At 38.4% G+C, this 26,016-nt stretch overlaps 1 protein-coding gene and 1 pseudogene across 3 annotated transcripts in view; one reads left to right on the top strand and one right to left on the bottom strand.

The window, feature by feature from the left end:
• The window catches only part of LOC145483686 (ATP-binding cassette sub-family C member 4-like), a 34,121-nt gene extending 27,990 nt beyond the window's left edge, over positions 1-6,131 (top strand). For both annotated transcript variants that reach the window (XM_081462228.1, XM_081462229.1), the window contains exons 22-30: positions 19-169; positions 1,054-1,284; positions 1,621-1,721; positions 2,062-2,253; positions 2,597-2,752; positions 3,080-3,169; positions 4,032-4,201; positions 4,307-4,412; positions 4,523-6,131. In XM_081462228.1, coding sequence (XP_081318354.1) covers positions 19-169; positions 1,054-1,284; positions 1,621-1,721; positions 2,062-2,253; positions 2,597-2,752; positions 3,080-3,169; positions 4,032-4,201; positions 4,307-4,412; positions 4,523-4,804 — 1,479 coding nt within the window. In that variant the 3' untranslated portion in view covers positions 4,805-6,131. The remainder of the gene's footprint in view (positions 1-18; positions 170-1,053; positions 1,285-1,620; positions 1,722-2,061; positions 2,254-2,596; positions 2,753-3,079; positions 3,170-4,031; positions 4,202-4,306; positions 4,413-4,522) is intronic.
• Positions 6,132-8,341: 2,210 nt separating this feature from the next.
• The window catches only part of LOC145483687 (ATP-binding cassette sub-family C member 4-like), a 30,288-nt pseudogene continuing 12,613 nt past the window's right edge, over positions 8,342-26,016 (bottom strand). The window contains exons 9-29 of the transcript XR_014048948.1: positions 25,261-25,510; positions 24,293-24,406; positions 23,740-23,787; positions 23,247-23,288; positions 22,577-22,797; positions 21,454-21,600; positions 21,052-21,148; positions 20,706-20,948; positions 19,532-19,663; positions 18,465-18,502; positions 17,581-17,837; positions 16,982-17,061; positions 16,483-16,633; positions 15,936-16,166; positions 15,065-15,171; positions 14,267-14,458; positions 12,881-13,036; positions 12,299-12,388; positions 12,054-12,226; positions 11,424-11,529; positions 8,342-11,095 (exon numbers count right to left, since the gene is read on the bottom strand). The product of XR_014048948.1 is annotated as an ATP-binding cassette sub-family C member 4-like (transcript). The remainder of the gene's footprint in view (positions 11,096-11,423; positions 11,530-12,053; positions 12,227-12,298; positions 12,389-12,880; positions 13,037-14,266; positions 14,459-15,064; positions 15,172-15,935; positions 16,167-16,482; positions 16,634-16,981; positions 17,062-17,580; positions 17,838-18,464; positions 18,503-19,531; positions 19,664-20,705; positions 20,949-21,051; positions 21,149-21,453; positions 21,601-22,576; positions 22,798-23,246; positions 23,289-23,739; positions 23,788-24,292; positions 24,407-25,260; positions 25,511-26,016) is intronic.

Below are 26,016 nucleotides of genomic sequence, written 5' to 3' on the forward strand. Positions count from 1 at the left end.
CTTTTCGTTTCTTCCTAGACCTTGTTTGTTGTTGTTGGCATTTTGGCGTTAGTGGCCGGTAACAATCCTATCACATTTGTTGTTGTTGTTCCTGTTGTCATCATCTTCTGGATTTTGAGAACTTACTACATGAAAACATCTCGAGAAGTAAAAAGAATCGAAGGAATAAGTAAGTATGTTTAAGTATATGTTCTTAGTTTTCAAGTGATGTAATCACCGCTTTGTTGGTAATTTTTCTAATCACCAGCATGGTACCACCAACATGGCCCTTCAGTCTCGCACGGCTGGTTACAAAGCACCTATAATGAAATCTTTTCGGACTTAAAGGGACGCTGTCACGATATATTTGCTTAAAACTGTTATAAATTCACGAAATAGTCCCTAAACGTTTATTTAATAAGAACTTAATTAGCTCTAATTAAATGATTTAAAGCAATTTCTTCAAGAAAGTCCACACTGCAGCAACATTTGTGCAAAATTTCAACGATTTTCGAGCCAAACGTAAACTTTGAAAAACTGACATCCTGGCGCTTTTTCAAAAATCCATATCACAATCCGTTTCAATCCTCGCCATCGTTGGCCATCCTCACGTCCTAATGGGTTCTAATTATTTGTCGAGTACTGCTCTGCAAAATAAAACCATTATTGTTCAGTTTCCAAAGATCGATATAGGTTTTTGAGATTCCAAAATCATGCTAAAAATGGTGACAGTCTCCCTTTAAGTGAATGAAGATGCCGGCTTTTTAAATCCTGAAAATGCACGTGATACGGCAAGCGTTGGATATCACCTCAAAAATTACAAGAAGCTGTTGTCATTAAACAATGGTAAAGCGCCAACTACGGAGTAAAATTTAAACAGCAAGGAACCTCTTGTTAGGAACATGGTCAAATTCAATGATTCGGATTTCGGCTGCAAGCAAAATTTCGATAGTTATATCTGGCTTTGCCTTACGTTACATCCAGTCTTGTCATCGCTCTTGTTCGCCAGCAAAACATGCAGCAATGAAGCACCGAACATTACTCACTTTCCTGTTGGTTTTCCTTCTTTTACAGGCCGTAGCCCATTATTTGGTCATTTTTCTACCACTCTGCTTGGCCTGGACACTATTCGTGCATTCGGTGTGGAGGAGGTGTTCACGGATCAAATGAACTCTTACCAAGACGCACACACCAGAGCCTGGTTCACGTTTATCTCTACTTCAGCCTGGCTCTCCTACAGGCTTGATATACTCTGTGTCATCTTCATTTCCTTTGTGGCATTAGTTTCTCCTGCTTTGAAATCATGTAAGTTATAATTTGTTTGCTATAGAGGATGAGCAATGTTTGTGCTGTTTATTTTACATGTATATCAATCGAGTAGGTAAAAAACACTATGTAGCAGCAAGAGAACCATGAAAGTAAAACTCTTTTTTTCTGTGGAGTGGAGAGCTTGCACAAATAATGATTTCTTCTGAGTACTGATTCTAATGATATTGCTATGAAGGTTGATGATGATGTGAAAAGTCAATCCTCATTCCTGTGTCATTTCAAGTTGTAAAAGACGATTTGTCTCATGCACTTGAAGGCATTAAGTACACTTAGTGGATGTTAACAAAACTTGTCTTCGTTTGTATTTTTCAGCCTTGAGTGCTGGTGTGGTTGGTCTTACGCTGAGCTATGCCATCAAGATATCAGGAGTGTTTCAGCAGTGCGTCAAACAAAGTGCAGAAGTCGAAAATTTGGTCAGTTGAAAATCATGCGTGTCTTCGTTTTTTGTTTTATCTCACGTGGTAGTAGTTTTTAGAATAGGTGTCGTAGCTACGTTTTTTGCCCTAAGCAAAAATTAAAGCTGTAATAATTTGGCTTAAGTACATTTTAGTAAAATTGAAATGAATCGCTGATTAGTTTGCCAGAACTTGCGGCTGCTATAGTAACAGGTAACTAATTGGTTTCCGTAGTTGACAAACTAAGGGAAGGTGGGATATAACGCCCTCTGAGTGAAGCAAAATCTTCTATTATGGAGAATGTTGTGGTAATAATGTGTGTTTGGTAACTTTTCTGTTGTTATTGCTTTTTTGTCAGATGACATCTGTCGAGCGCATTTTGGAATACTGCAGCCTTGAACCAGAAGCGCCAAGAGAGACTGATACTAAACCTCCTGCCGACTGGCCTTCCAAAGGCGAAATAGAGTTTGATAATATGAGCTTTAAATATCACAAATCTTTACCCCGGGTGCTGCACAGCATCTCGTGCTGCATCAAACCACATGAGAAGGTAACTCCTTTGTCTGAGCATTCTGTATCCAGTCGGCGTTTCCTTTATCGGACCGCTTGTTTAGACCTGAGAGGTAGAGTGCTTTTCTCTGTGCTTCATTTTGCAAGATGCACTTTATTATTGCTTGCTCTGAAAATAAAGCGGAAATAGCTCGCATATAGCTTTACTTTTTGGTTGCATATAGCTTCTGCTTTTGGTTACTGAGAAAAAAATAGCCAAACGTTACAGTAAATATTTGCTTGTTGGGAAACGGGTTTAAATACACGGCTGTTTGCCGGTACAAGGTTTAATTCTTAAGTATTAGCATAGAATGAAAACAGTTTTACGTTCTTCCTGATTTCAGATCGGTGTGGTGGGCCGCACAGGGGCCGGGAAGTCTTCATTACTATCAACTTTGTTCCGCTTGGCAGAACCAACCGGAGCTATAAATATCGATGGTGTCAACATACAGCAAATAGGGTTGAAAGACCTGAGGAGTAAACTGTCTATCATCCCACAGGTCAGCTTCGCAGCGCACGGCTGCCACCTTAAAAACTTGTCATCGCTTTTTCTTCAACCTAAAGGATAAGTGTGTTTCTGAAATATTGCTTATCTCCAGCAAGGCCATCCACTGAAGAAGGGTGTGAATATCGTAACAACTGTGTCTTAGAGCGTTTCAGTTTTACCTTTTGATGGCCATTGCTTGTTAGAAGCCAGAGAAAACATGGTACCTTTTAGTTTACAATACATAAGAATGTCTTCCTTAAATTGCAAATATCTTATCGTACCGTATTGTTTTCTTTTTTCTTCTCATTTCACCTATTTGAACGTGTCGTTTCCTTTGTAGGAGCCTGTACTTTTCAGTGGCACCATGAGAAGAAACATTGATCCCTTCAGTGAGCACAGTGATTTAGAATTGTGGAGAGTTTTAGAACAGGTACGTCGCAGTGAAGCCATATTAAGAGGGGAACTAGAGTTACACGAGTGGATACGTGTGTTCTTATCTAAACTGGAATCTTGCAACTAATCCTGGCCGTACAGCTGTTCGAAAGTTATTTTTACTGATAATTTTGATTGATAATTCACCCGTTTGTACTGTAAGTCAGCTGCTAACTGTAATGTTCTGAGTTATAATCAACCATTACATATATTTATGACAGGTCTTTTCATGAGGCCCTTTGCTAAAGATTACCTGCCGTACTTCAAGATTTGATAAGTCACCTGAGATTTTGTGGAGATCTTAAATTGCAGCCTGTGAAAGCAGACTAGTCATTTTGGATTTCCTAGGTTTCATCATTGGTTATTGTGTATCGAATAATAACAGGCGTTTAAGTCAAGACTGTAAGATTGGCCTTTTCTAAAACCGTTGCGCAACAGTTGATTTCATCTTGAAGTTCTTTACCTCTTCACGTATGTGTTGGGCACTGTACCACACACAGTGGCTCTCACCACCCTGGGGAAACAAATGGATATCAGCGAACTGTTAGACAGTCTCGATTACCAGCCGCTGTTCGGGAAGGGAGTCCGCGCTCCTGCCGCAAAGGAATGGGCAAGAACGTAGATCGGTCTCGAGAGATCAGCGGAAATGGAGATTAACTGTTAGAGCAATGCGACAAAACTGTGAGGCATAATCGGCGATGGACTGGCGTCTCACCCATGGAGGGTAGAAACAAATCATGATACGGAGACCGGAATAATCTGAGCCAGTTTAGCCCGACTGCGACTACCTTAATCACGACCTACTTCTTAACTGGACGTCATTGAAGGAATATAAAAGTTAATATTATTTTTCTTATCAGGTGCAGTTGAAATCTGCCGTCGAAAGCATGAAGGGCATGGACACTGAGTTTGCCGAGGCTGGTTCAAACTTCAGCGTGGGACAGCGGCAACTGGTTTGTTTAGCACGCGCCATTTTGAAGCACAATAAAATCCTGGTGATTGATGAAGCCACAGCAAACGTAGACCCGAGGTTGGCCTTATCACTGTATTTAAACTGAAAACTAGGCGATAGCTAGAAAGATGTATTCTTTCTCTTGGATGGGTAGCGGTACTGACCAAGCCTTCTTGCTTCTAGGACAGATACTTTAATCCAGGCCACCATCCGTGAAAAGTTCAAGAAGTGCACTGTACTAACGATAGCTCACCGTCTTCACACCATTATGGATTCAGACAGAGTTATGGTAAGCTTAATTCATTTTAGAATGATGCGAATTGCCAGGCAAATCGTTTTTTGACACACTACAAAAAATGCGGTGAGGAGTGAAGGTGTCTCTACTTTGATTTGTTTCAGGTTTTAGACGCAGGAAGGTTAAAAGAATTCGACGCTCCCTATACACTCCTGAAAAACCCTCGATCAACGTTTGCGCAATTAGTAGCTCAGACAGGACCGCTGGAATCCAAAAGGCTCTTTGAAATAGCTCGCCAAAAATATTATTCAAAGAAGGCCATACCGGAAACACAGGAGGAGGAGTTTGTGGATGGGTTCCAGTCTCCCACTGCAGTAAGCCTGATTGTCCCTAATGGGACTGTTAACGAACGCCAACCTGAACTTCAGTTCGAGTCAACTGTTTGATTTAAATATTAAACGCCTACTTTATCGTACATATACAGTAACACAGAACATGAATATACTATTCTCTGAACTCTGTCGACTATAAATTACACCATTTCATTTTTTTAATCATCACGTTTAAGATTTAACACATTTAATCTATAAGTAATATATAAGCCAACCAGTTATAAATAGATTAATAGTGATTAATCAGATATTGTTGATTGGATATCAGTTCAGTTCCTAACAAACCCATTTACATGAAAAACCAGAAAGAAACGCTCCTCCTACTCCTCCAAAGTGTAAAGATGTGGAATGTTTTCGGATTCTTTTTGTAGTATTCTCTCTCTGTCTCCAAATCAGCTCATAGGTATTTGTAAGCAGTTGAAGCAGTTTTCAATTGAGCGTCGTAAAACCAAGACCAAAGTTATCACTCTAGCCAATCGCAGAGGACACGGAAAATCCAGTGAACCAGTCAAAGTTCGAAGTAATTACGTGTAGCTGACGCAAAGCGCGGGAAAACGCGTGCGATTGAGTAACTATTGGATTTGGCTTTACTTCTGATTGGATGAAAAAGTGGCGCGAGTTTTTAAGCCAATCATATAGTTAGGCAAAACCAATTACTTTTCGACACTCAAATGAAAAACGCTCTGTTGTAGATCGAATATTTTGCCTCAATTGAAAATCAGAAGAAAACTGTAAGAAATGTTAGTTTGTTTTGTTCGTTAGTAAATCTGGAAAATCCTATTCATAGACCATGCAAACCTTCATCCCGTGTTATTTATAAATGCAAGTGTTGGAGAGGCAACACACTTGAGCACACGCGGGCTGCAACATGAAAATTCGAAACTCACTAGTCATCCTTAACCAACAAGACAGAAGAACAAAACAACAACAAAGCAACAATTTCTTGAGGGCAAAAGATCCTCCTCTGAACCTTGAAGTTTGTTTTTAATCTAGTCACACTCGGAACAGCTCATCTTGCATTCAGTATGAATAAGCAACGTGGGTTTTCTCTCCCAACATTCAATTTTAGATGACTAAATGTTTTATCGTGTTTAGCCTTTCATATTTCATATTTTTCCTATCCGTAGCGAACATCCCATTCTACAGAGATCTCTATCCTAAATACTGTACCTGAAATTGGATTAGTATTTTAATTTATTTTTAAATATGTTTTTTAAAAAAAAAATGCGAGAGTTCTAGACTTATACGAACCTATAGAAATGAGTAGATCATTGACTGATATGATTATTTCTCACATTGAAGAGTTGTGTGTTATGTATAATAACTATATATTCAACTTAGCACGGCTCCCATCATTGAGGGTCGTGCATGGGGGGAGGGGGGGGGGGGGTCCTCTGGCACGGTTTACGAGCGGAAAATATAGCGAATCACGGATATCAAAATTTCATTTTCCCGAATCACGAAAATAAGCAAGTAAGGTACTTTTTTTTAATAACCTGCTCTTACGTTGGAAAGTGTTTGAAGACAGCAAACTCGTGAAAGGTTAAGTAAAGGCTCCTTGCGAATTGCATACCTAAATTGCTTTCGATAGACGACTCTAACCGTTCGGAGGACTCAAGAAGAAATATAGAGCGGTGAAATCACGAATATCGGTTAGTACAGTGGAATCCCGACTTCTCGAACCCTCATTTTCTCAAACCTCCCGATAACTCGAACCAAAAATCGTTTCCCTCTCCTCAGTCGAACACTGTAATTTTACCGCGATTTCTCGAACTCTCCGATTTTTCAAACCAATTTTCGTTCCCCTTGGAGGTTCGAAAAATCGGGATTCCTCTGTAATTCATGTCCTTCACGGGTCACGCAAAATCTTCGGGTAACGGATCACGAAGAATAATTTCTTAATAATTATATTCGCATTTCATGGAGAATAAAATCAGCTAATCACACATCACGAAAATACCCGTGTACGACCCTCATCTTTGGTAAATGAGATCTGATTAAAAAGAAATAAATTTACGAATTTTTGTCGAAACAGTTGTTGAGATGCTTGATTAGTGAAGAGCTTTTCCGTCGGTAGTTAGACGAGAATCAAACTTCAGAGAAAACATTGGTGCATAGTGAAACCACTTATATTATTGCCGTTTATTGCTGTCAGCAATTTATTTCTGTATTTTTTCTGCATGTCTGCTAACTACAAGCTAGTGTATTGGTGACAGTTCAAATGAGCATTCAACTCTTGATGTATTTAAAGCACATTTCAAAGAAATGGATTACTAAAACTTCGTATGAGACTCTGAAACATAGTATATTGAGGATATAACACGGTGGCGAGAACATAATATTAATATCTTTGAGTCAACGTGTAATGTTCTTTTTGTTATATAGACAAAAAGGAAGCCAATCGAAAGTAGAAGCCGTAAATGAACTGCAGCTCGGTGGCTGAAATATCCAACCTCGTTCCCAGGGTCTCTCATCTTCCCACCTCCCCGGAGAGAGAAAGAGAGAGAGGAGAGGGCCCTCTCCTCTCTCGAACACACAGGCACTATGTGTCCGTACTGACGGCCAGAAATATCACTTAACCAAAAATACATCTCAACTAGAGTTAGATGCCATCGCGACTCTGCTGGTTTTAAGAGGTTTTTTCAAAATCAATCAAAAACGATACTGAGAAAAGGATTTTTTTACGAAGCTAAAGAATCCGTTGATATCGCGTGTTTTCTCTCTCACCGCTTTCACCTAGCTCACGAGCAATCGGAATCCGCAACAGCCGGAATCCGCAGGCGGAATAAACAACAACAACAACAACAACAACAACAGCTAGCTTTATTTGCACTGACAACACTAAAACAGTAGTGATTATCATGAACACATAACGAGGTTATGAGATAGCAACCAAGTTACATCGGTTTGATTTGAAAGGAGAATATTGCGTAGATCAAAGTAGGATGAGTATTAACATAATGATTTACAGAGGTCGTAAGTTCACCGTTGGCTTGTAATGGAGATAATTGCTTAAAATACGGACTGATATTTTGTATTTTTCTATAAAATTCATCTCTTAGAATAAAGTAATTAATGCAATTAATAAAAAAAAAAGTGGGATTCTGTCATCTTCAATTTGATTAGATTTACAAATAGGGCAGAGTCTGTTAACCGTTGGAATTTGGTCATATCTACCCTAACTCTAACCTTAACGTTTACCAGGTTCAATCTTTAGTTTGCGACTGCCTATCCTAAATTTCACCAGCTCTTTTCTTTCGGTTAGCTTGCTTGGTAGGCTCAAGTAAGAGAGGGGTGTATAATCGTTCTTTAAAGTGCTGAAAAATTCTAGTTTAGTGGAGTTTTGCATAGTATGTTGCCAGTATAAAACATACTTTTGTTGCATTCGGCTAACATAGGGTTTGATTTTAACGTAAGATCAAAAAAGGCAAATTTTATAATTCAGACATACTTATTCTATTAGAATGAAAACTATTTTTACTATCGCGATGAAGATCTTCCGACATGAGAAAGATTTGTTTAACAATAGAGCAAATTATCCTTACTTAGAAGATACGAGGAGTAATTCATGATTTTCTGATTGATAGCTATAATGAGAGGAAACCTACAAAGTTCAGCTATACATGCTACATTGGATGCCTTTTTGCTTACTTCTAAATAACGTTTACAGAATTGGAGATGTGTTTTTTCGATCTGGGAACTGTCCCAAGACTTTGCATATTCACCACAGATTTCACTGTTGTTTGTCAAAATTGGGGAGGTAACAGAGGCGTCGAAAATTTACCTCCCTGATTACCTACAGACCGATCTCTCTCCACCTCTCGCTCTTCCAACTTGTAAGTGTCGAGACAACTTCGGCTTTCTCAGCTCGACTTGTGGACAAGTCTACATCCCGTGAAGAGAGGAGTAGAAATACCCCAGAAATACAGGATATTAGCACCGGCGTTACACCTACAGAAATGCATGGTTCATAGAGCCATCAGACCTCAATTCCGAATAGAAACCTGATAGTAAATTGTGAAACCGTTATCGTCTAGTGTGAAATTGATTCGAGAGCGCTATATTTTAGTGAAATGTATTACTAAGATTCGGAACAGTCACGGAACCAGTCATAATGCTTTTCTCATCACGGATCAGTTTATCATATGATAAATGAGATATTGATTCAATGATTAAATGAAACATACAAAACAAAACCATGGCGGGTTGTGTCAGTTTACGTCATTGCAGCCCCTTATGTTTCTCAGGGGTTAGTGCAGAAAAAAATCTACTCTCGACCTCCCCAAGGTGCCTTGTTCTATAATTGCTGTTGTGTGGAGGTACTGAATACTGAAATGTTTACTCAGAAGTCTCAGAAGCATCCTATCTCTCGTAGTATAACCTGCTGCACAAGGTTGGTTGGGCTCAATTAGGCGATGAATCAGCAGATCTTCACTACCATCCATTGCGACGGTCAACGCGCACTCAATGAGTCGATAATCACTTGCTTGTGATTGAACACGACCATCCTTTGCTGTCTCTGTACTCGTCCATAAAATAGGGGAACGGAAGGGGAGGGGAGGGGAGGGGACGGGGGTGCTTATTCGAGGAAAGGCGCTTATTTTAAATTTTGGCCGATAGTAGGGACGTTTATTCGAAGAGAGCGCTTATTTGAGGGGACGTGCTAATTCGATGATTTACGGTAGACAAAGAAGAGGCCTTACTCATTTTAAGAACCACGCTCGCCTTACTGTTATGCCGGGCGGATGATAAATCACACGGGGTAACCACCCTACTGCGGTCGCCTGTGCAACTTTCATCTCAGCCCTAGAAAAATAAGTCTCAATTTAAATCGCTGCTAGTTATAACTTTATTTATGTACGTTATATCGATTTTACAACCTTTTTCCGTATTGCATGGTTACGTAATACAGTGCTACTACTCGATCCGGGCCACCAAGAAGAAAACTAACCAATCAAAACGTAAACTGAGCACAATGGACTGGTAGCTTCTCGTGACGGCAAGTAATGGTCTGCGTAATATACACTCAGAGATTCAGTTCTTGACGGCAAATTATCATAATTATAAATCTCGCTCGAAAAATTTGGCTTGAAAACTCATTTTGCGACAACTAAACTGAAACCGTTGCAAAGCGCACAAAATTAAGGGTCGAAACAAACCAATAAACAAATAGCAGGGTCTCCTGAGAGGTTCACGACACTTCACACTTTCTTGAGTTTTCAATTTTTTTAAGATCTATTGTTCGTATTCTTCAATGTTATTGGTTTATTCGAGAAAAAAAAATCCTTTGTTCTCAAGAAACGTTCTGATTGGTTAATCTTTTCTAAGCGGCCCGGTTCGAGTAGTCGCACTGTAAGTGTAAATCTACCTACTATGCATATCACGGGATATATATATTTTTTAGTCGCAACCTTATGTTATTAACTATTTGATAAATTACGGAGAATGAAAAAGGCGAGCCGAAAGGAGTACATGACGACGCAGGTCAGCCGAGAAAACCCTGGGGCGAGTTTGTTACTGAATGTGTCCCATCGCGGGGTTAAGTTCCTAAACCTATTAAAATACTTAAAACATATTGCAGCTTGGCTACGGATTTTTACTAATACTAACACGCATTGTGTGGTAGTGTCGTTTTTATACTTCATTTTAATAAATGTGCAAGGCGTATTTTAAAACTATGTATGTGTATAGAGTTAAACGCGACCCTCTGACGCACTAAGGAGAGAACAGCACGCATTACGTTACATTGTACTGGACATTTGTGAAGAAACCTCTGAGAGGCACAACTGAACCCCAACAGAATACAATTCCGTCTCAAGCGGAAGTACCTTCCTTGTCTGAAGTAGTGGAATCATTCTGTTTGTCTGGTTTGATTTCAACATCTATTTGTTGTTGTAGCAGAGGTGCAGAGTCCCCATTATCCTCTGTTTCCGGTTGTTGTCGGGAGGGAGAGTCTTTCTCGAGGTTTTCCGGTTTTTGTTCAGGGGGAGAGTGGCAATTATCTTCTTTTTCTGGTATTTTAGGTTTTTGCGAAGAGGGAGAGTGATTATCAACCTGTTTTGCCGGTGTTTTCGGTTGTAGCAGAGGCGCAGAGTCGTTATCATCAGCTTCCGTTTCCGGTTTGACTGATATTTCTGGTACTTGTTTCGGTGCAGTGTTGTTGTCTTCAGCCATAGTTTCCGGTATAGCTGCTCGTTGCTCATGGTATTTGTCCCTTGCGATCTCGTACAATCTCCTTGCCTCCGCAGGCCCTGTTTGTTCCACCAGCAGGGCAAACAGACTGCGGGGATTCTTAAGTAGAACATAAGGTGCATCGAACTCTTTGAGGCGGCCAGCATCTAACACCTGATGACAGAAAGAGAGTCTATGAAGACAGCCAGGGAGATAATAACGAATAAACAAGTGAAGCAAGTAAATCTAACGGGAAAAGAGCCCTCCGCATTCAAATGAAATTGATTCGTTCATGGATTTCTGAGACAATTGTTAACTTTACAAGAGAGACCTCTCCGTAATTCAAAACTGATCAACAAGATGATTACAACTGATCTCGCGCGAGAAACCATCGTACCCACTATGTTGCAGGGTTGTAGAGCTACTTGTTACTGGTTAAGGAAGGATTTTTCTTTAGCTAAGCGATCATATGGTGTTTAAACAGAAAAAAAAAAGCTCGTACCATAACTCTGTCTGAATCCATAATGGTGTGAAGACGGTGAGCTATCGTCAGTACAGTGCATTTCTTGAACTTTTCACGGATGGTGGCCTGGATCAGAGAGTCCGTCCTGTTAAAAGCAACAGAACATTTTATACAAGGATCAATTACTAACCTAATTATATTCACTATTGCAAGGTTTTTCAAGTCCACACCTCTTGCCCTCGTAAGCAGTTACTACAGAAACGTACTAAGTAGAAAGACTAAAATCATTAAAAAAAAGCTAAAAGCACGCAAAACCATACTAAGTAATCCTCAGTTTTATTTTGAAGGCAATGTAGTTATATTACTCTTCTGCTACGGACCATCGTTTTTAACGCCTCGTGGCTCACATTTGATTGAGGAATAAAAAAACTTCCGGAACCAGGGTATCTGTATTAATGAAGAATAACTTTAAAACGCTTTGCCCAAAGATGTTCAAGAGTTTACGACTGGTAACCTAAACGATTATTACACTGATGACATGTGGTTTACTCTTGAAGTTTCCTGTCATATTTGATTTGCAGCATTACAAAGATTTCTGGTATATTAACGGGATCTTATGTAAAAACACTGACTTCCGTGACTTTAGAGCGTTACTGGACACTAACTAACCTTTGATCAACATTCGCAGTAGCTTCATCAATCACCAAGATACGGCTGTGCCTTAGAATTGCGCGTGCCAGGCATACAAGCTGCCGCTGACCAACACTAAAATTTGAGCCTGACTCCGCAAGCTCTTGATCTAGTTTGTTTGGCAACTCCTCCACAGCTTGTTTTAGTTGGACCTGCAAAAAACAGACATCATTTTACGCCAACATTTGCGCTAATTGTCCTGTCAGGTAAAACATTTCTGTTACCTCCTCCAGCACATTCCACAGTTCAGCGTCCTCACGCTCTCCAAGTGGATCCAAATTTCTCCTCATGGGACCACTAAACAACACGGGTTCCTACAAAAATTAACAAAATTAAAATTAAGTATATTTTGAGAGAATTTTCAAATATCACTCAAACTGTAAGTCCTCAGTTGCACTCCCCTTCATACCCATGCTTAATGACTGATGACAACACATCAAAATAAAATATCACATATTTATTCATCAGCAACAAAGCCCACTGTCAAATTTAATATCATCGGCCCAATAAATGCGAGAACATTATTGAAGTTAAGCTCAGTACAGATTACTTCTATCGATCCGTGTTATATGAACATTGTGAATTCTAATTGTATCATTTTCCTAAAACTGTTTCACTTTCGCAAGACTTCTGAACGAATTACTTTACCACGAAGAAACAAATGTCACCAATAAGTAACTGGAGAAAATACAGCAAAATAAGTACGATATGAAGCTGCACATTCTTTGATGTTCTCCGTTTCACACGGTATCATAATTTACAAAGCGACATATCGTGTTATTTGTCCTCCTGTTATGATTGCTCACCTGTGGAATGATGGACAATTTGCATCTCAAATCTCTAAGTCCAAGTTCTCGGATATTAATGCCGTCGATTTCAATTCTACCCCTTGGCTCTGCTAATCTAAACAATGTTGAAAGAAGAGAAGACTTGCCAGCTCCAGTGCGACCCACCACTCCAATCTGAAGAGAAGTAAAAGCACATCTTAAAAATCGTCATCTTAAATCAGCACTGCTTTTTACCCTCATTTGTTACAATGTACTTATTCCTTTAGGCCTATATCATCCATAATTTTAAAACCCTCTTCATTTTAAGCCATTTCCTTTCTCTTTATGAGGCCTTTTTTAATTATAAATAATAATAACTGTGATACATACATACATACATACATACATACATACATACATACATACATACATACATACATACATACATACATACATACATACATACATACATACATACATACATACATACATACATACATAAACTCTATTTAAGCTCGAATTTCAGAGTAGCTTGACAAGCTAATATTTCCGAGAACAAAATATTTGATAACGAAAAATTAAAATAGAAATTGCTATTTACATATTTACAATTGACTTATATTAACTAATTATAAAATTGTCATTTACATGTTTCATGAATTGGCTTTACTGATGTGCTTTTTAAAGTCTGAGAAGTTACATAACCTTATAAAATTGGGTAGAGAATTCCATTCTTTTGTTGCCAGATAAGTAAAGGAGTGGAGACCAAAAGTTGTAGTTTTAGGTTTGGGCATTTCCAGTATATAGTTTCCACGCATGTTGTATGAAGTAGAACGGAACGAGAACATGTTTCTCATATAGGCCGGATAGCTAGTGAAAAATAGACTTTTGTACAAAATAGAAAGGAATTTACTAATGCGTTGATCATGAAGTTGGAGACAGTTTACCCTGTCTAGCAGCACATTATAAGGCGATTCAAAATCGATGATAAAAGCGATGGATGTTAAACAAAAAAGAATAACAATAAATGTAGTAAAATTAAACTACAAATGTAGAACATTGATTGGCCATAAATATAACCAACTTAACCTGAAATCTGTTGCAGCTTAACTTATTCTCCGGCCCTTCCAAACAGAGTAACTGATATGAGCCGACTGTATTTTACCAACAATTTTCCTGTCAAAGCGATACAGACGTGTACTTTGCAGCGTCTTTACCGTTGTTTTCATCGTATTTAGCACGCTAGAAGGTAAAATCAAAACGATACTCGAAACACGCTGTAGTAAAGATAAGAGTGCAAGCACACAAAACATTTCCTTTGTGACTTTTGTTGATCTTCGCTTTTTATTAATTTTATTCAGACCATTTTATATGTACATATTCAAGATACAAAGGGATCTAAACTGGTCAGGAGAACAAGCAAACCTTTTCTGTGGGCTTGATAGTACAACTGATATGATGAAGCACATCTGGTAAGCCTTTGTGGTAAGTGAACGACATGCTGTCAAATTCAATCTGTCCGCGGGGTGGCCAGTCATCTTTAGGTTTAGTATCAGTTTCAGCTGGAGCCTCAGAATCCAGGTTCATGTATTCTACGATACGCTCTACAGATGTCATCTAATTAGAAAAGCACAATTCACACAGCTTTTAGCGACAGAACCCTAAGGAAGCATCTTAAAACGCCGACGCTGTCTAAAAAAGTCTCCTTGCTGACAAGTACAGAGTTAGTGGCGAACAAAATTACCTTCAGATGTAAATACCCTCATGATAATGATAATGATAATGATAATGATAATGATAATAATAATAATTTAAGGTAAAAACCATGGTGATTAATATCGAGTGCTGAGACTGGGGATGATTGACAAGGATTATGAGGAACAACGGTAACAATTGCATCCTTCATTGACTCAAAATGTGCTGTATGCACAGTGGCTTCTTTCACCTTTCACAGACCCAGTATTGACCATTATACTCTTTCGCGTGTCTGTTGTTGTTTTGGTTTACACGATAACGACGTTTCTATTGTTTTCCAATGCTGTACAGCGTGCAATGTATCCTGGCAAACCTGGGTCTTTAAAGACAAACAAACAGTTTTATAATAATTCATAGGGTCTTTTAGATATTACTGAACGCCAGTCCAGTCATCTACTGACTTGAAAGAGAACCCTTTACATAAAACCTACAGAAATATTCATTCCAGGATGGATGCATAACACTTACCAGATTTTCTAACTCGGCACTCTCCTCAATAAATGGCTGGAATACACCAGTTAACATGATACAATATGACAAAGTCAGTCCAACTACACCAGCACTCAGATCTACAGCTACAAGTGAAAAGAGGGTGTATAACGCCCTTTTAAAACTTTGTCATTGGATAATGCAGTCCAAGCGTTTTCATTGGCTAAGCTACCATGGTATATGAGCCACTGTTATACCTCCCAACTCAAATACGTTTCCCGATTGGAGGAGAACGTGTCACGTGTCGTGGCTCAAAACTCACTAATTCCCTGGGGCAAACAAAACTCACTAACTCCCTAGGGAAACAACAACTTGAACTTTCGACTCGCAGGTGATCAGGTCGTGCTCCTTGAAACCGCGCCAAATTTGTGAGCCAGCCGGCGTCAAGTAAACGATTTCTTCTCAGTTTTTTTTCTATTTTTGAGTTGGGAGGTATAACAAAACACTTAAGGCCTGGCCCCGCGAGAAATAGTGAATTTTGTTTCCCCTCGACCTCATGTTCGCCTCGGCTTCGCCTCGGGGAATATTGAGGGTCTCGGGGAAACAACATTTACTGTTTTCCATGGGACCAGTCATTACGTGCTTATTAAACCATGCTCTACGAATAAGGTAAGCTTACGCGTAAGTTTTTGCGGGCGTTTTTATTTTAATTTATTTCAGTTGTCTATATTTTAAGGGCGACACCTATGCTTCTGTCTTCCAATTGATCATAATTAAGGACCAGTCAAAATGCGAGAATAACGCGACATATCATATAAAACTAACTTCAAACAAATAATACCATGCTGTGTTTATATCAAATAACAGAGTCATTATTCCAAGAATTGTTCAAGGACTTGGGTCTACTTACTTCCTTTGATAGCCGGTGACACGAACGCAACAAAGGCAAGAAACAGTACAGTGAGCATCTCAAGCCTGAAGTTAAGCCAAGTCTGTCCCGCCAGGTACGTGAACCACGCCCTGGAGTGAGCGTCTTGATAACTGTTTACTTGGTCTGTAAACGTTTCCTCCACTCCATAGGCACGTATAGTGTCCAGACCAAGAAGAGTGGTAGAGAAATGACCAAATAAGGGACTACGACCTGTAAAACAGTAGAGAATTAATGAATTTTCATTCCTCAAACAACCAACGGATTACTTCAGAAGATCATCAAAAGCTAAACAGCTACCAACACATAAATATGTGCTTGGATACAAAGTGGGATTATTTAGAACTGCTTTTTGGCAAAATTACTCGAACACTGAGATCCAAGTAACGACTGTTTGTCTGATGAAGGAAGTTAACAGTGTTTTTTAACGTTTTGTAGTGTGTTGCTGTGAGTAACATGACGTAGGCAAAGATAAGTGATTGTTATTAGGTCATCTTAAGACAGAAGAGTAACACAGGGTTCTGCTCACTTATTCCTTCAATACGCTTGATTTCTCGAGATGACTTCATGAAATAATTCCTCAAATAAACAAAGCCTATTATGAGAGGTACAACCATCACGATTGTCACTGGATTATTGACTGCTACTAATCCTAAAATGCCAAGACACACCAAACCAGTCTGCAGAAAAAAAAAACACGATTTAGAACAATCAAAACATTACTTTAAAAATATAAAAAAACACCAAGGAACGATGTCAAAGAAGAATTCATCAATTAACGACTCATGTTATTTTCTGAGAGCGGAATTTTTCAGATCTAAAGAGCACAATAAAGGATGACAGAAGGACTCCAAATCTTGCAGTTCGCCATAAATTACAAATGACACGCGATTGTCATTTTAATAAACGATTTGGCATTAGCCGTTTCCTGCCAATTATCAACACTTAAAAAACCTGCTGAACTGCTAATTTTTGTTATTAGCATTAATTAACCAATGTCAAGTAAGATCACACATGCTACATTTCACCTGTAAAACATCGCAGAGGATCATGGGCATCATGTCGTCTATCATACCAATGTCCTTTGAAAATCTGTTGAGAATTCGCCCTAAAAACCCATCAAAGTTCATCATTGATTGAAAATGCCTGTTTTGGTGCAAAGCCTGTTTGACAGCTTGCTCATGAAGAGCCACCTTAAGTAACTCGTTTTTTCTTTTCCCGCATTTACAGTCTCTAGGGACCTCCCATGTGATTTCTGATGACACAAACTCAATACCCGTTACCCGTAACTCTTCTTTTAGTTTTTTCTGTTCCTGATACCGTTATCACCTTTTATAAATGTTAAAGATGTTGGAATTCAAAATAGTCTTGTCCAATCACATTTCACTCATGTCTATCGACTTGATTTCAATGATAATATTGATATTTAAATAGTCCCGTCCGTGACTGCAAGGTGAAGTATCATTATTTTAGGTATACGTTTGGTAACGTTTCTTTACATTAAGTTGCAAGTTTATTTCATTTTATTTTCTCGACCTGCCCTATGTGTTCGTTTGTTTGCGAGACAAATTGTTGGAAAATCACAGCAATAAAACTTGGAAAGTGAACAAGCTAGGTGTATCCTCACCTATAGAATTGTTATCAAAAAAGTACATGGGTGCTCTCATAAGACTGGTAAGCATCTTGTCATACAGGTTTTTGGAAGCAACCACAGTAAGTGTGTAGTACAGCTCGATACAGATGAGACTTAGCAAAAAGAGCCCTACAACAAGACCACCATAAATCCCTAAGTACAGGGCCAGGTCTGGTTTTGATGCTGCAGTCGTTGTGGAGTTCTCGGTTTGTTGATATTTTGCTAAGTGGTACGACTCCTCAGCATTAGACCTAAGTAGACATAGCATAAAGAAAAATTTGAACGTGGAAAATAAAAGTACATAATAACATCCCCATGATCCTTGTAACAACAGAACAAAAGCTCTCTGTGAAGACACTGGGCGCGGATCAACTGTCAGGTCTACCCCAAGTAATAAGGATATGGGAGCAATGGTATCATGTGTACATTAAGCGAAACAGTACACAAGCTTTGACTCGAAGATTGTCGAACGTCTCTTTTCTTAATTACTTCAATGCTTATTTAAAAAAACAGAAGAGCATGTCGAGAAAATTGCAAGTAGTAATTCTCATTTATATGTTGTTGATAACGTCTCTGAATTTCAAATGTTATTTTTGGTATGTCCAGACTGTATACAAAATAGTTGAGTGATCGTGGAGTCAGAACAGAGACGATGCTTTGAATCAGAGGGAGGAAAAAAAAGTTTAGGGGGGGGGGGGGGTAAAGATGAGCCTGAAGGAGCCTACATTCTACGTCTTGCGGGTCCAAGATAATATGCAAGCAAATTCCACCAACTTGCTGGCCAGAATGCCTGCACTGAATACCACATTACGAAAGAAGTGGAACTACCTTGCTATTATCGCCTTTTAAAATGTAAGAGGTAGAATTTGTTATCTTACCAATATGATAACCACCAATCTGCTAACATTGCTACTACCTACCACCAGAGTAAAAAGACAGTCACTTCACAAATCTTTATTCTTTCATTTACAAGAGTCGTACTCTGAATATTATACAATATGCAATTATTCTAGGTATTTCCTCACCATTTTCAATTCCTCTTAGGGCTGTTTGCTAGTACTATCATTCTAAAATATCAGGAAATGCCAAAAATAGACGGATTCGGCTACCGTGTTTACACTGATCCTTGTTGCCACCCAATTCAGGCCACGTGATAATTTATTTGCGAGGTATCAATTGTGCAATTAACCACACGCAACTAATTGCAAAGTATGGACAAACAGAACTGTTGTAACCCCCCAAGTGAATCATCACATGACCTGAATTGGGTGGTAACAAGGATGTAAACCCAGAAACACGTTAGCCGAATCCCTGTAGGAGCGTGTTGTTGGTTCAGTATGGGCTAAAGATCAACAGGAATTCTGTGTTTCAAAAGTGGCTGGCCTCACATTAAAAAGGGAATTTGTGTCTGTCAAGTGCTTAAAAGAATACTGCATGCTATAGTGGTCAGCAGAAAATTCCAAACCTGCATTATGTAACGATATGCGAGAAAAAACGTTCTTTACTATGGCAGCAAACTTCTCAAAAAACGTTGGGAGACGTGGAGGGCAGGGCGGGGGGGGGGGGGGACTTTACATGAGACTAATGAGAGTAAGTCTGAACATTTGGCAGGAAACCCTTGCTATAGGATTTTAACGGTATATTCTCACTTTATACTTTCCTAAAACGTTTCTACATTACCGAAATGAGAGGGAGAAAGTCCTCACATCGCAAAATATTTTCGCAATTCAAATTCACAGCAAGCAAAGTTTAGCATATCAGACAGATACCAATATTCACATGATACCACAGAAAAAAAGAACTGATCGCACATCTCAAATTTAACTTTATAGGATTTTTTTCTGTTTTAAAGTGTCCTTTTCACCATAATTCAAATTTGACCTTATGTAAAAAAAAAAGTAACCTTTAAAAGAATTATTACTTGTATATCAGTTATATTTCTTACCTGGCAAAGAGCGAATAAAAAGATAACAACACAAGCAGTTCCTAGATTGTGAAATGCGCGGAAATATGCTAAGTAAGTCTTAGAACTGACAGCTCCTTCTTGTCTCTGCTCAGGTGGAAGAAGATTGTCCTCCTATGGAGCAAACAATTTAATGACAATAAGTGGCCTGTATCAGTGTTCTTATGGTGGGTTCGTCTGGGTGAGAGTAGTTCTGAAAAGAACTGTTGTTGGTGACTGACGTTAGACAACCTGCGCGGAAGCCATCCTCGGAACCCAGCGAAAAAAGCCAGTGGATGATGTTATAAGTCTGGTCCTTTGAAACTGATTGGTCAGTTTAGTCATAATGATATTGGCTGTAAGTCTGGTGTAAAGGTTGCCAGCAGTCATTGGTCGGCTCTAGTAAGTTTCGATCTGTCTACTGTTAGTCAAATTAAGTCGTCCTGTTTGAGATCTGTCCGTCGGTTTTGTTTATGTCGTGAATAAGCCGTTTGTAAGTTGACGGTAGTTGCTGACATCTGTTAAGGGGCATTTGTTCTATGTTGGTGTATCAGCTTTCCAGAATCAGTCGTTGAAAATAGTCAGCACTGCAAGTTAAGCATTCAAGTAGTTGAGCTTTAGCAATCTTAGCACATGAAGTGTCAGCTAACGGGAAGTGTCAGTTGATGGTAGTAGTACAGACGAAAGTCATGATAATATAAAGTTACTGTAGAACCTTCCACGAAGTTATTGACGGTAGTTAATGTCTATTTACAGGACCCGTGTTTCACGTGAATTTTCCAACTCAGGTTTGAATGTTAGTGGCTGTTTCGCCAAAGAAGCATGGGGAAAGATCCCCACAAAAACGCCCTCTAAGTTATGTTGTTAAATACGAGGTACAGAACCACATATTCCTTGTCTGCATTTATTTTAAATAATCACAGGTTTATTAATTCACAAATTGCATAACACCCTTTTAGTACTGCCACTTGCCCTCTGGTTGTCTGTCGATAAACTTATTTGTATTTATCATTATTGGACTCCTAGATGTATGAATTCCACTTTAGGCCACTTGTCAAACAAAAGTGAAAACAATTTTTATCGGTGAGCTGAAAAAATCCGGTAAGATTGAACTTTCTGTGGTCTTCTGTGGTGTTTTATCGATAGTATTAGACAAGACAGGATTCATTAAACTTACATAAACAGACAATGTTGTGGTGGCGGACATGATGGAATGAGTACTGTCACCCACTTTACTAAGCCGATGACATGGAAATGAGTCTTGTCTACTTAGTTGCCTAGCAACCATCAGTCTTTCAGCATCCTTTGCCTCAATCTGACGACCTGCCTCTGTTTCTGGGTCAGTTAAGCACGCCATAATGTCTGTACTGCCTTTACATAGAGACAGTTCTTTATAGGGTCCTCTGTTAACCACCTTGCCCTTAACACAAGATAAAGGGAGACAACAGGTGTTTTCAGTGATTATACTATGCTGCAGTTAGTGACAAAGCAGTGTTCAGTAGATCAATAATAAGCCCTTTTACCTGATCCAAGACCATCAAATCATCGGCTTCTCCAATATGCTGGAGCTGGTGCGTTACTAAGATACGAGGCTTGCTCGCCAGATATCCGCAAATACATCTTTTAAGAACAAAGGGAATATGATATGTCAGAGTGAGAAGTTAAATAAAAGAACAATCTGATCAAAATAAAAAATGACATGAAACGTCTTTGGACAAGGCAAATTCCAAAACTACTGTATGATCGATCAAAAAAAAGTGTACTGGTTATGCTGGGTCCCCGCACGCTTCTGTGTGATATTTCGCACGAGCTGTCTCCTTCACTTCACCGTGCCAGTACAATGAAAGTTATGAAAGTTATTTATTGAATTCTTTGAGCACATTGGCAAGTTGAATGCAGTATTAATATAAATTTAGTATTCTTACTTTTCAAACAGGTGTCGTCCCACATTTGCATCCACAGCACTCAATGGATCATCCATCAAGTAAATATCAGCATCTGCATACACTGCCCTGAAACAAACCAAGTCTGCTAACTAAAATCTAAATGGTTTTGTTGCAACCTTTCTCTGACTGAAAGAAAATAAAGAAGAAAAACGTCTGAAGTACAATTATGCAGTGCAACTTAATGTATGCCTTCGACAGGCATTTGAGGTCATGCTAAGCTTTATCCGCTTAAATAAATTCAGATGATTTCTTAAGGTTTGTCAAGTATATCTCTGTAAACAAGATGGCGATTTCAAGTCAGAAAGTGGGAAACTGGATTCAGGAATTGTAGCAATTTAGTATATGGAATAAGACTACGTGCTGTCCAATTTGGAAACAGCTGATGAGAAAAATTCCGAGGACTGGCTGACGAGAGAAAAGGCCGGGTTCATTTGGCAGTCAGAGAAATTTTTTTTTAACTCAATCAATTCCAAACTGGCCAGGATGTAGTTGGATTACCTGTTAATTATACCGTGCATGGAACTGTCCAAATTACTTGTTAATCTGAACAGTTTGCAAATTGCTCGTGCGGGCATGAGATGTTATGCTGACAATTACGTAATTCAATATCCTATTAAAAGAATATTACTGAGTTAATGGTTTGAACCCATGAAAATCAGTAGTTTGTATTATGTGATCGTGCAGGTGAGGGGAATTCTGAAAAGAGCTATTGTTGGTGACTAACAGCAGTTCGTTTCAGAACTCCCCTCACCCGAACGAGCACATAATACGAACTATATATACCAAAAGAATATCAAGAGCTAGTGTCTTCCCCAGTTAATAGCTGATACCATCCTCAAGAATTGAAGCTGGTGCTCTCGAGAGCAAAGTTGCAAATTTGCTATCAACTTTTTGAATTCTTACGAGTCCTCGAAGGATCAGAATCTCTCTCAGTACCAACAAAGCATTGACATTCTTCCACAAACCGCACTGTTATTCACATTCAGAATTAATTTAATGTTAAGTTTCAAAATCCTGGCTGATCTTTTCAAACCAATATTTTAGTTAATGTTCAGTAAAAAAATATTACTTGGAATATTCTGTAAAAATCAACCGTAACAACGATAGAAATACAATGTCAAATCTAGACACCTTATCCAAAGCACAGGCCTTGATCACTTCACTGAACTTGTCCTCTTCATCGTCCTGTCCAAACAGAATGTTCTGGCGTAGTGTTCCATTATAAATCCAGGCCTGTTGTGAGGCATAGGCAATTTTGCCTTTCACTGTTATGGTGCCATCAGACAATGGCAGCTCACCAAGTATTGCCATCAAGAGAGAAGACTAAAGGACAATAATTAACAGTAAGACTGTGAGTCAATTAGCTGATAGTTGCATGCAGTAACGGGTGAGTTAACAATGGAAGTCAGAAGAAATCAACAGTGAGCAGACTTATTGTTGTCAACTTCTGGCTTAACCCAGCGGCCAATGGTTATGTACCTTGGCAGGCGATATGTTTCATGGTTTTCATGGATAGTTTAACTATAACTGTTCTCGACATTAATATATTCACCACTAAGAATGTATACTAAAAGAAAATTACTTGATTTACTTTAATCTTTGAAAAAAGAGAATTATTCATCAACAACTTCTTGACAGTTTTGAATGTTTTAAAAGTCAAAATGTATGCAATCTGATTCCTCCTTGTTTGGTAACTATAGTACCAATACAGCATGTGGAATGTATTATATTTACATTCAATAATAACTAGTAACAGAAATCACTCGACAAACCTTCCCAGATCCAACAGTACCGATCACACCCAGCAGTTCACCCTAAAGACAAATGCAAATAATATTCTCAAACGTATTAATAATTCATCAAGTTTAGACAAAGGAAGTCATGAGGGTGTTTGGATATCTGATCTTAATTAACATAGATTTTTACGATTTTATTTCTCCGTCTTCTCCTTAGTTTTAGTTTCAATTGAGAAGATATATCAAACACTCAAGGCAGTGTTTGACCTCATTTCCAAACACCTCGAAGTTCGTCAAAAATACCCAGCTGCACGTCGTATTTTCAACTCTTTTCTTGGTGTTTGGAAATGTGGTCAAACACGGTCTTTCGTGTTTGATATATAAATTTACTTACACAATGAATAGGGTTTGTATTGACTGTAAGTAAAGCCTTAGCTGACGACTAAAAGAACACATGAGCATTTCAAAATATAATGGAACATTTGCTGATTCAGATTCTGCCACAACTGATCACAGATAAACCACTTACACTGGACACTTTGAAAGTCAGGTTGTCCAGAGTTGGGAATGCCAAGTTCTGAAAATTTAAAGAAATCACATAAAATAATTATTGAAGCTGTTCCATTCTTGGACTATCAGAACAATAAAGGCATTCAAATCTCTGACTTCCAGGGCGCATTAATGTTTAAAAGTTTTCAACAACCAGTAATATTCTTGCTGGAAAATGAAACTGTCTAAGAGGCAGAAAAAAAACTGTCACACTATTAAAAAGTAATCAATACAATGGTCAGTCCTGTGACACTGACTTTATCCCAACAAAGTTTATAAATCAGGATCAAGATGCTGCCATAATGTAATTATTTTAGGAGAGTTACAGAGTTTAGATAGTGCTTAGCTGTATAGCTGCAAAAGTGTCTTATTTCTTGCATTTTATGAGACAACTGAACATGCATGCATATATCAGCAATTCAAGCTATTCCTCCCACCGCAAGGGTCAATCAAGCTACAAGTATGCTTGGTTTATAGCACTTGTGTCTTAGTTGATCCGTACATTATCATAAAGAAATACTGAAATAATGCACCTGGTTCCAAAAAGCTGTGATATTTTTGGCCTCGACATAGCAGTCTTCAGGTTTAGGTCTCAGTTTTGAGGTTACAAGACCTTCTGAATGCATCTCATCCAACAAAAGAATATCCTGAAAATGACAAATTATTCAATGCTTACTTTATATGGTCATTATAGACCACTTTCATAAATGGTGGCCAATTATAAATTCTTTTGTAAGTATTAAAATTAGCCTTACTAACCTCATTTTGAAGTTGGTAATTCGAAAGAATTTTATTCTGAAACGAGGTTAGTAAGGCTAATTTAAATGCATACAACAGAATTTTAAACCGGTAGCCATTTATGAAAAGGGTCTATGGTATTTCAAAGGTGGCTGTCAATTTTATATCCAAGGTATTGGTATAGCTGGGATGTTTTTGGATATTGTTTTGGCTACTCCTCTATGTTTCAATACAGTTCATTATTTCTCGTACCATTAAGGATGGTACCTACTTTTGTTAGCGTGCACACGTTCTGCGCATCACACAAGGCATAGTTTGCACAATGAACACGAGCTAGTGTTGAAATTGATGTAATCAACTACACGACCAAGTGCCTGACTAAAATGAAAGCAAATTTTCTCACTGTAACCAAATCAAGTTTAATGAACCTGAACTAAAACCAGGAACACCAGAATACCAGCATATTGCTAACCACTAACATAATGTTAATGGCTTACAGCTGAAAAACTAGCCGTTATCCATAGAAATTTATACTGAAATCCAACATGAACCTGCAGATGGCATAAAGTATGAAATGAAGTCTCTGTCATGATTTATTAAAAAAAACAATGAAGGAATTTAACAATGGTTAAATTTGTAATATGTGGAATATCTTCAGAGACTATTAATCAACTCTATCAATTGACAGACATTTCAACGCTTTGTTTAACCTAAAATCGTAACATTATGGACACATAAACATACAATTACCTCCATCACTAACCTCCATGCGTTTTATTGACACTCTGCATTCATTCATCAGTGTCAGAGCTACTGGAAAATGCAAGGCCATGACAATTCGAATCATGTTAAACAGTGAGATGCAAGTGAAAACGGTTTGTGCCTTTAAAATTTCACCAGTTAACACGTATGTCATGAAGGTGACAAAACTAATAAGTGCTGATGAGCTAAAGAAAAATGACATGAAGGTTCCTTGAACAAAGTTCAGCTTCAGAAACCAGTCAAGTTCATCTCTGTTGACAGAAAAAATATAAAACAATTATTAATATTACAATCTGCATGTGTACTGAGAGTGGCATGATATTGTTTAAAGTGCATTGTAACAATATTACAGACACTGACTCATTAAACCATTTGGTATTACTGTTTTTTTTTTTTATAACAAAATTCAGCTCAAAATTTCTATTATTGCTGATACAGCTCCTGAATGATTGTTCAATGCACACCAGTGGTTGGAATCATATGAGTCGTAAAATAAGGCCACAATTTGTCTGGTTGGTTTAAGTGGTGAATGCATTACCATTCTGTCAGATAAATAAAATGAAGTAGGGCTTAGTGATGCAGCATCTCATTACAGACATTTAAAAAACAAGGAATATTCTTTGGATCCTGACCAGTGCAGTTGCTTGTAGTTCATGTAGCACATTTCTAGAATGAGAACTGAATAAATGTTTTTTCTGTCTTTCACATGCTATGCTTATTTTGCCTTTTGGCAAGTAATGTAACTTGCAATGAAAAA

Source organism: Orbicella franksi, chromosome 4, assembly GCF_964199315.1.
Source record: "Orbicella franksi chromosome 4, jaOrbFran1.1, whole genome shotgun sequence".
NCBI classification, from domain to species: Eukaryota; Metazoa; Cnidaria; class Anthozoa; order Scleractinia; family Merulinidae; genus Orbicella; species Orbicella franksi.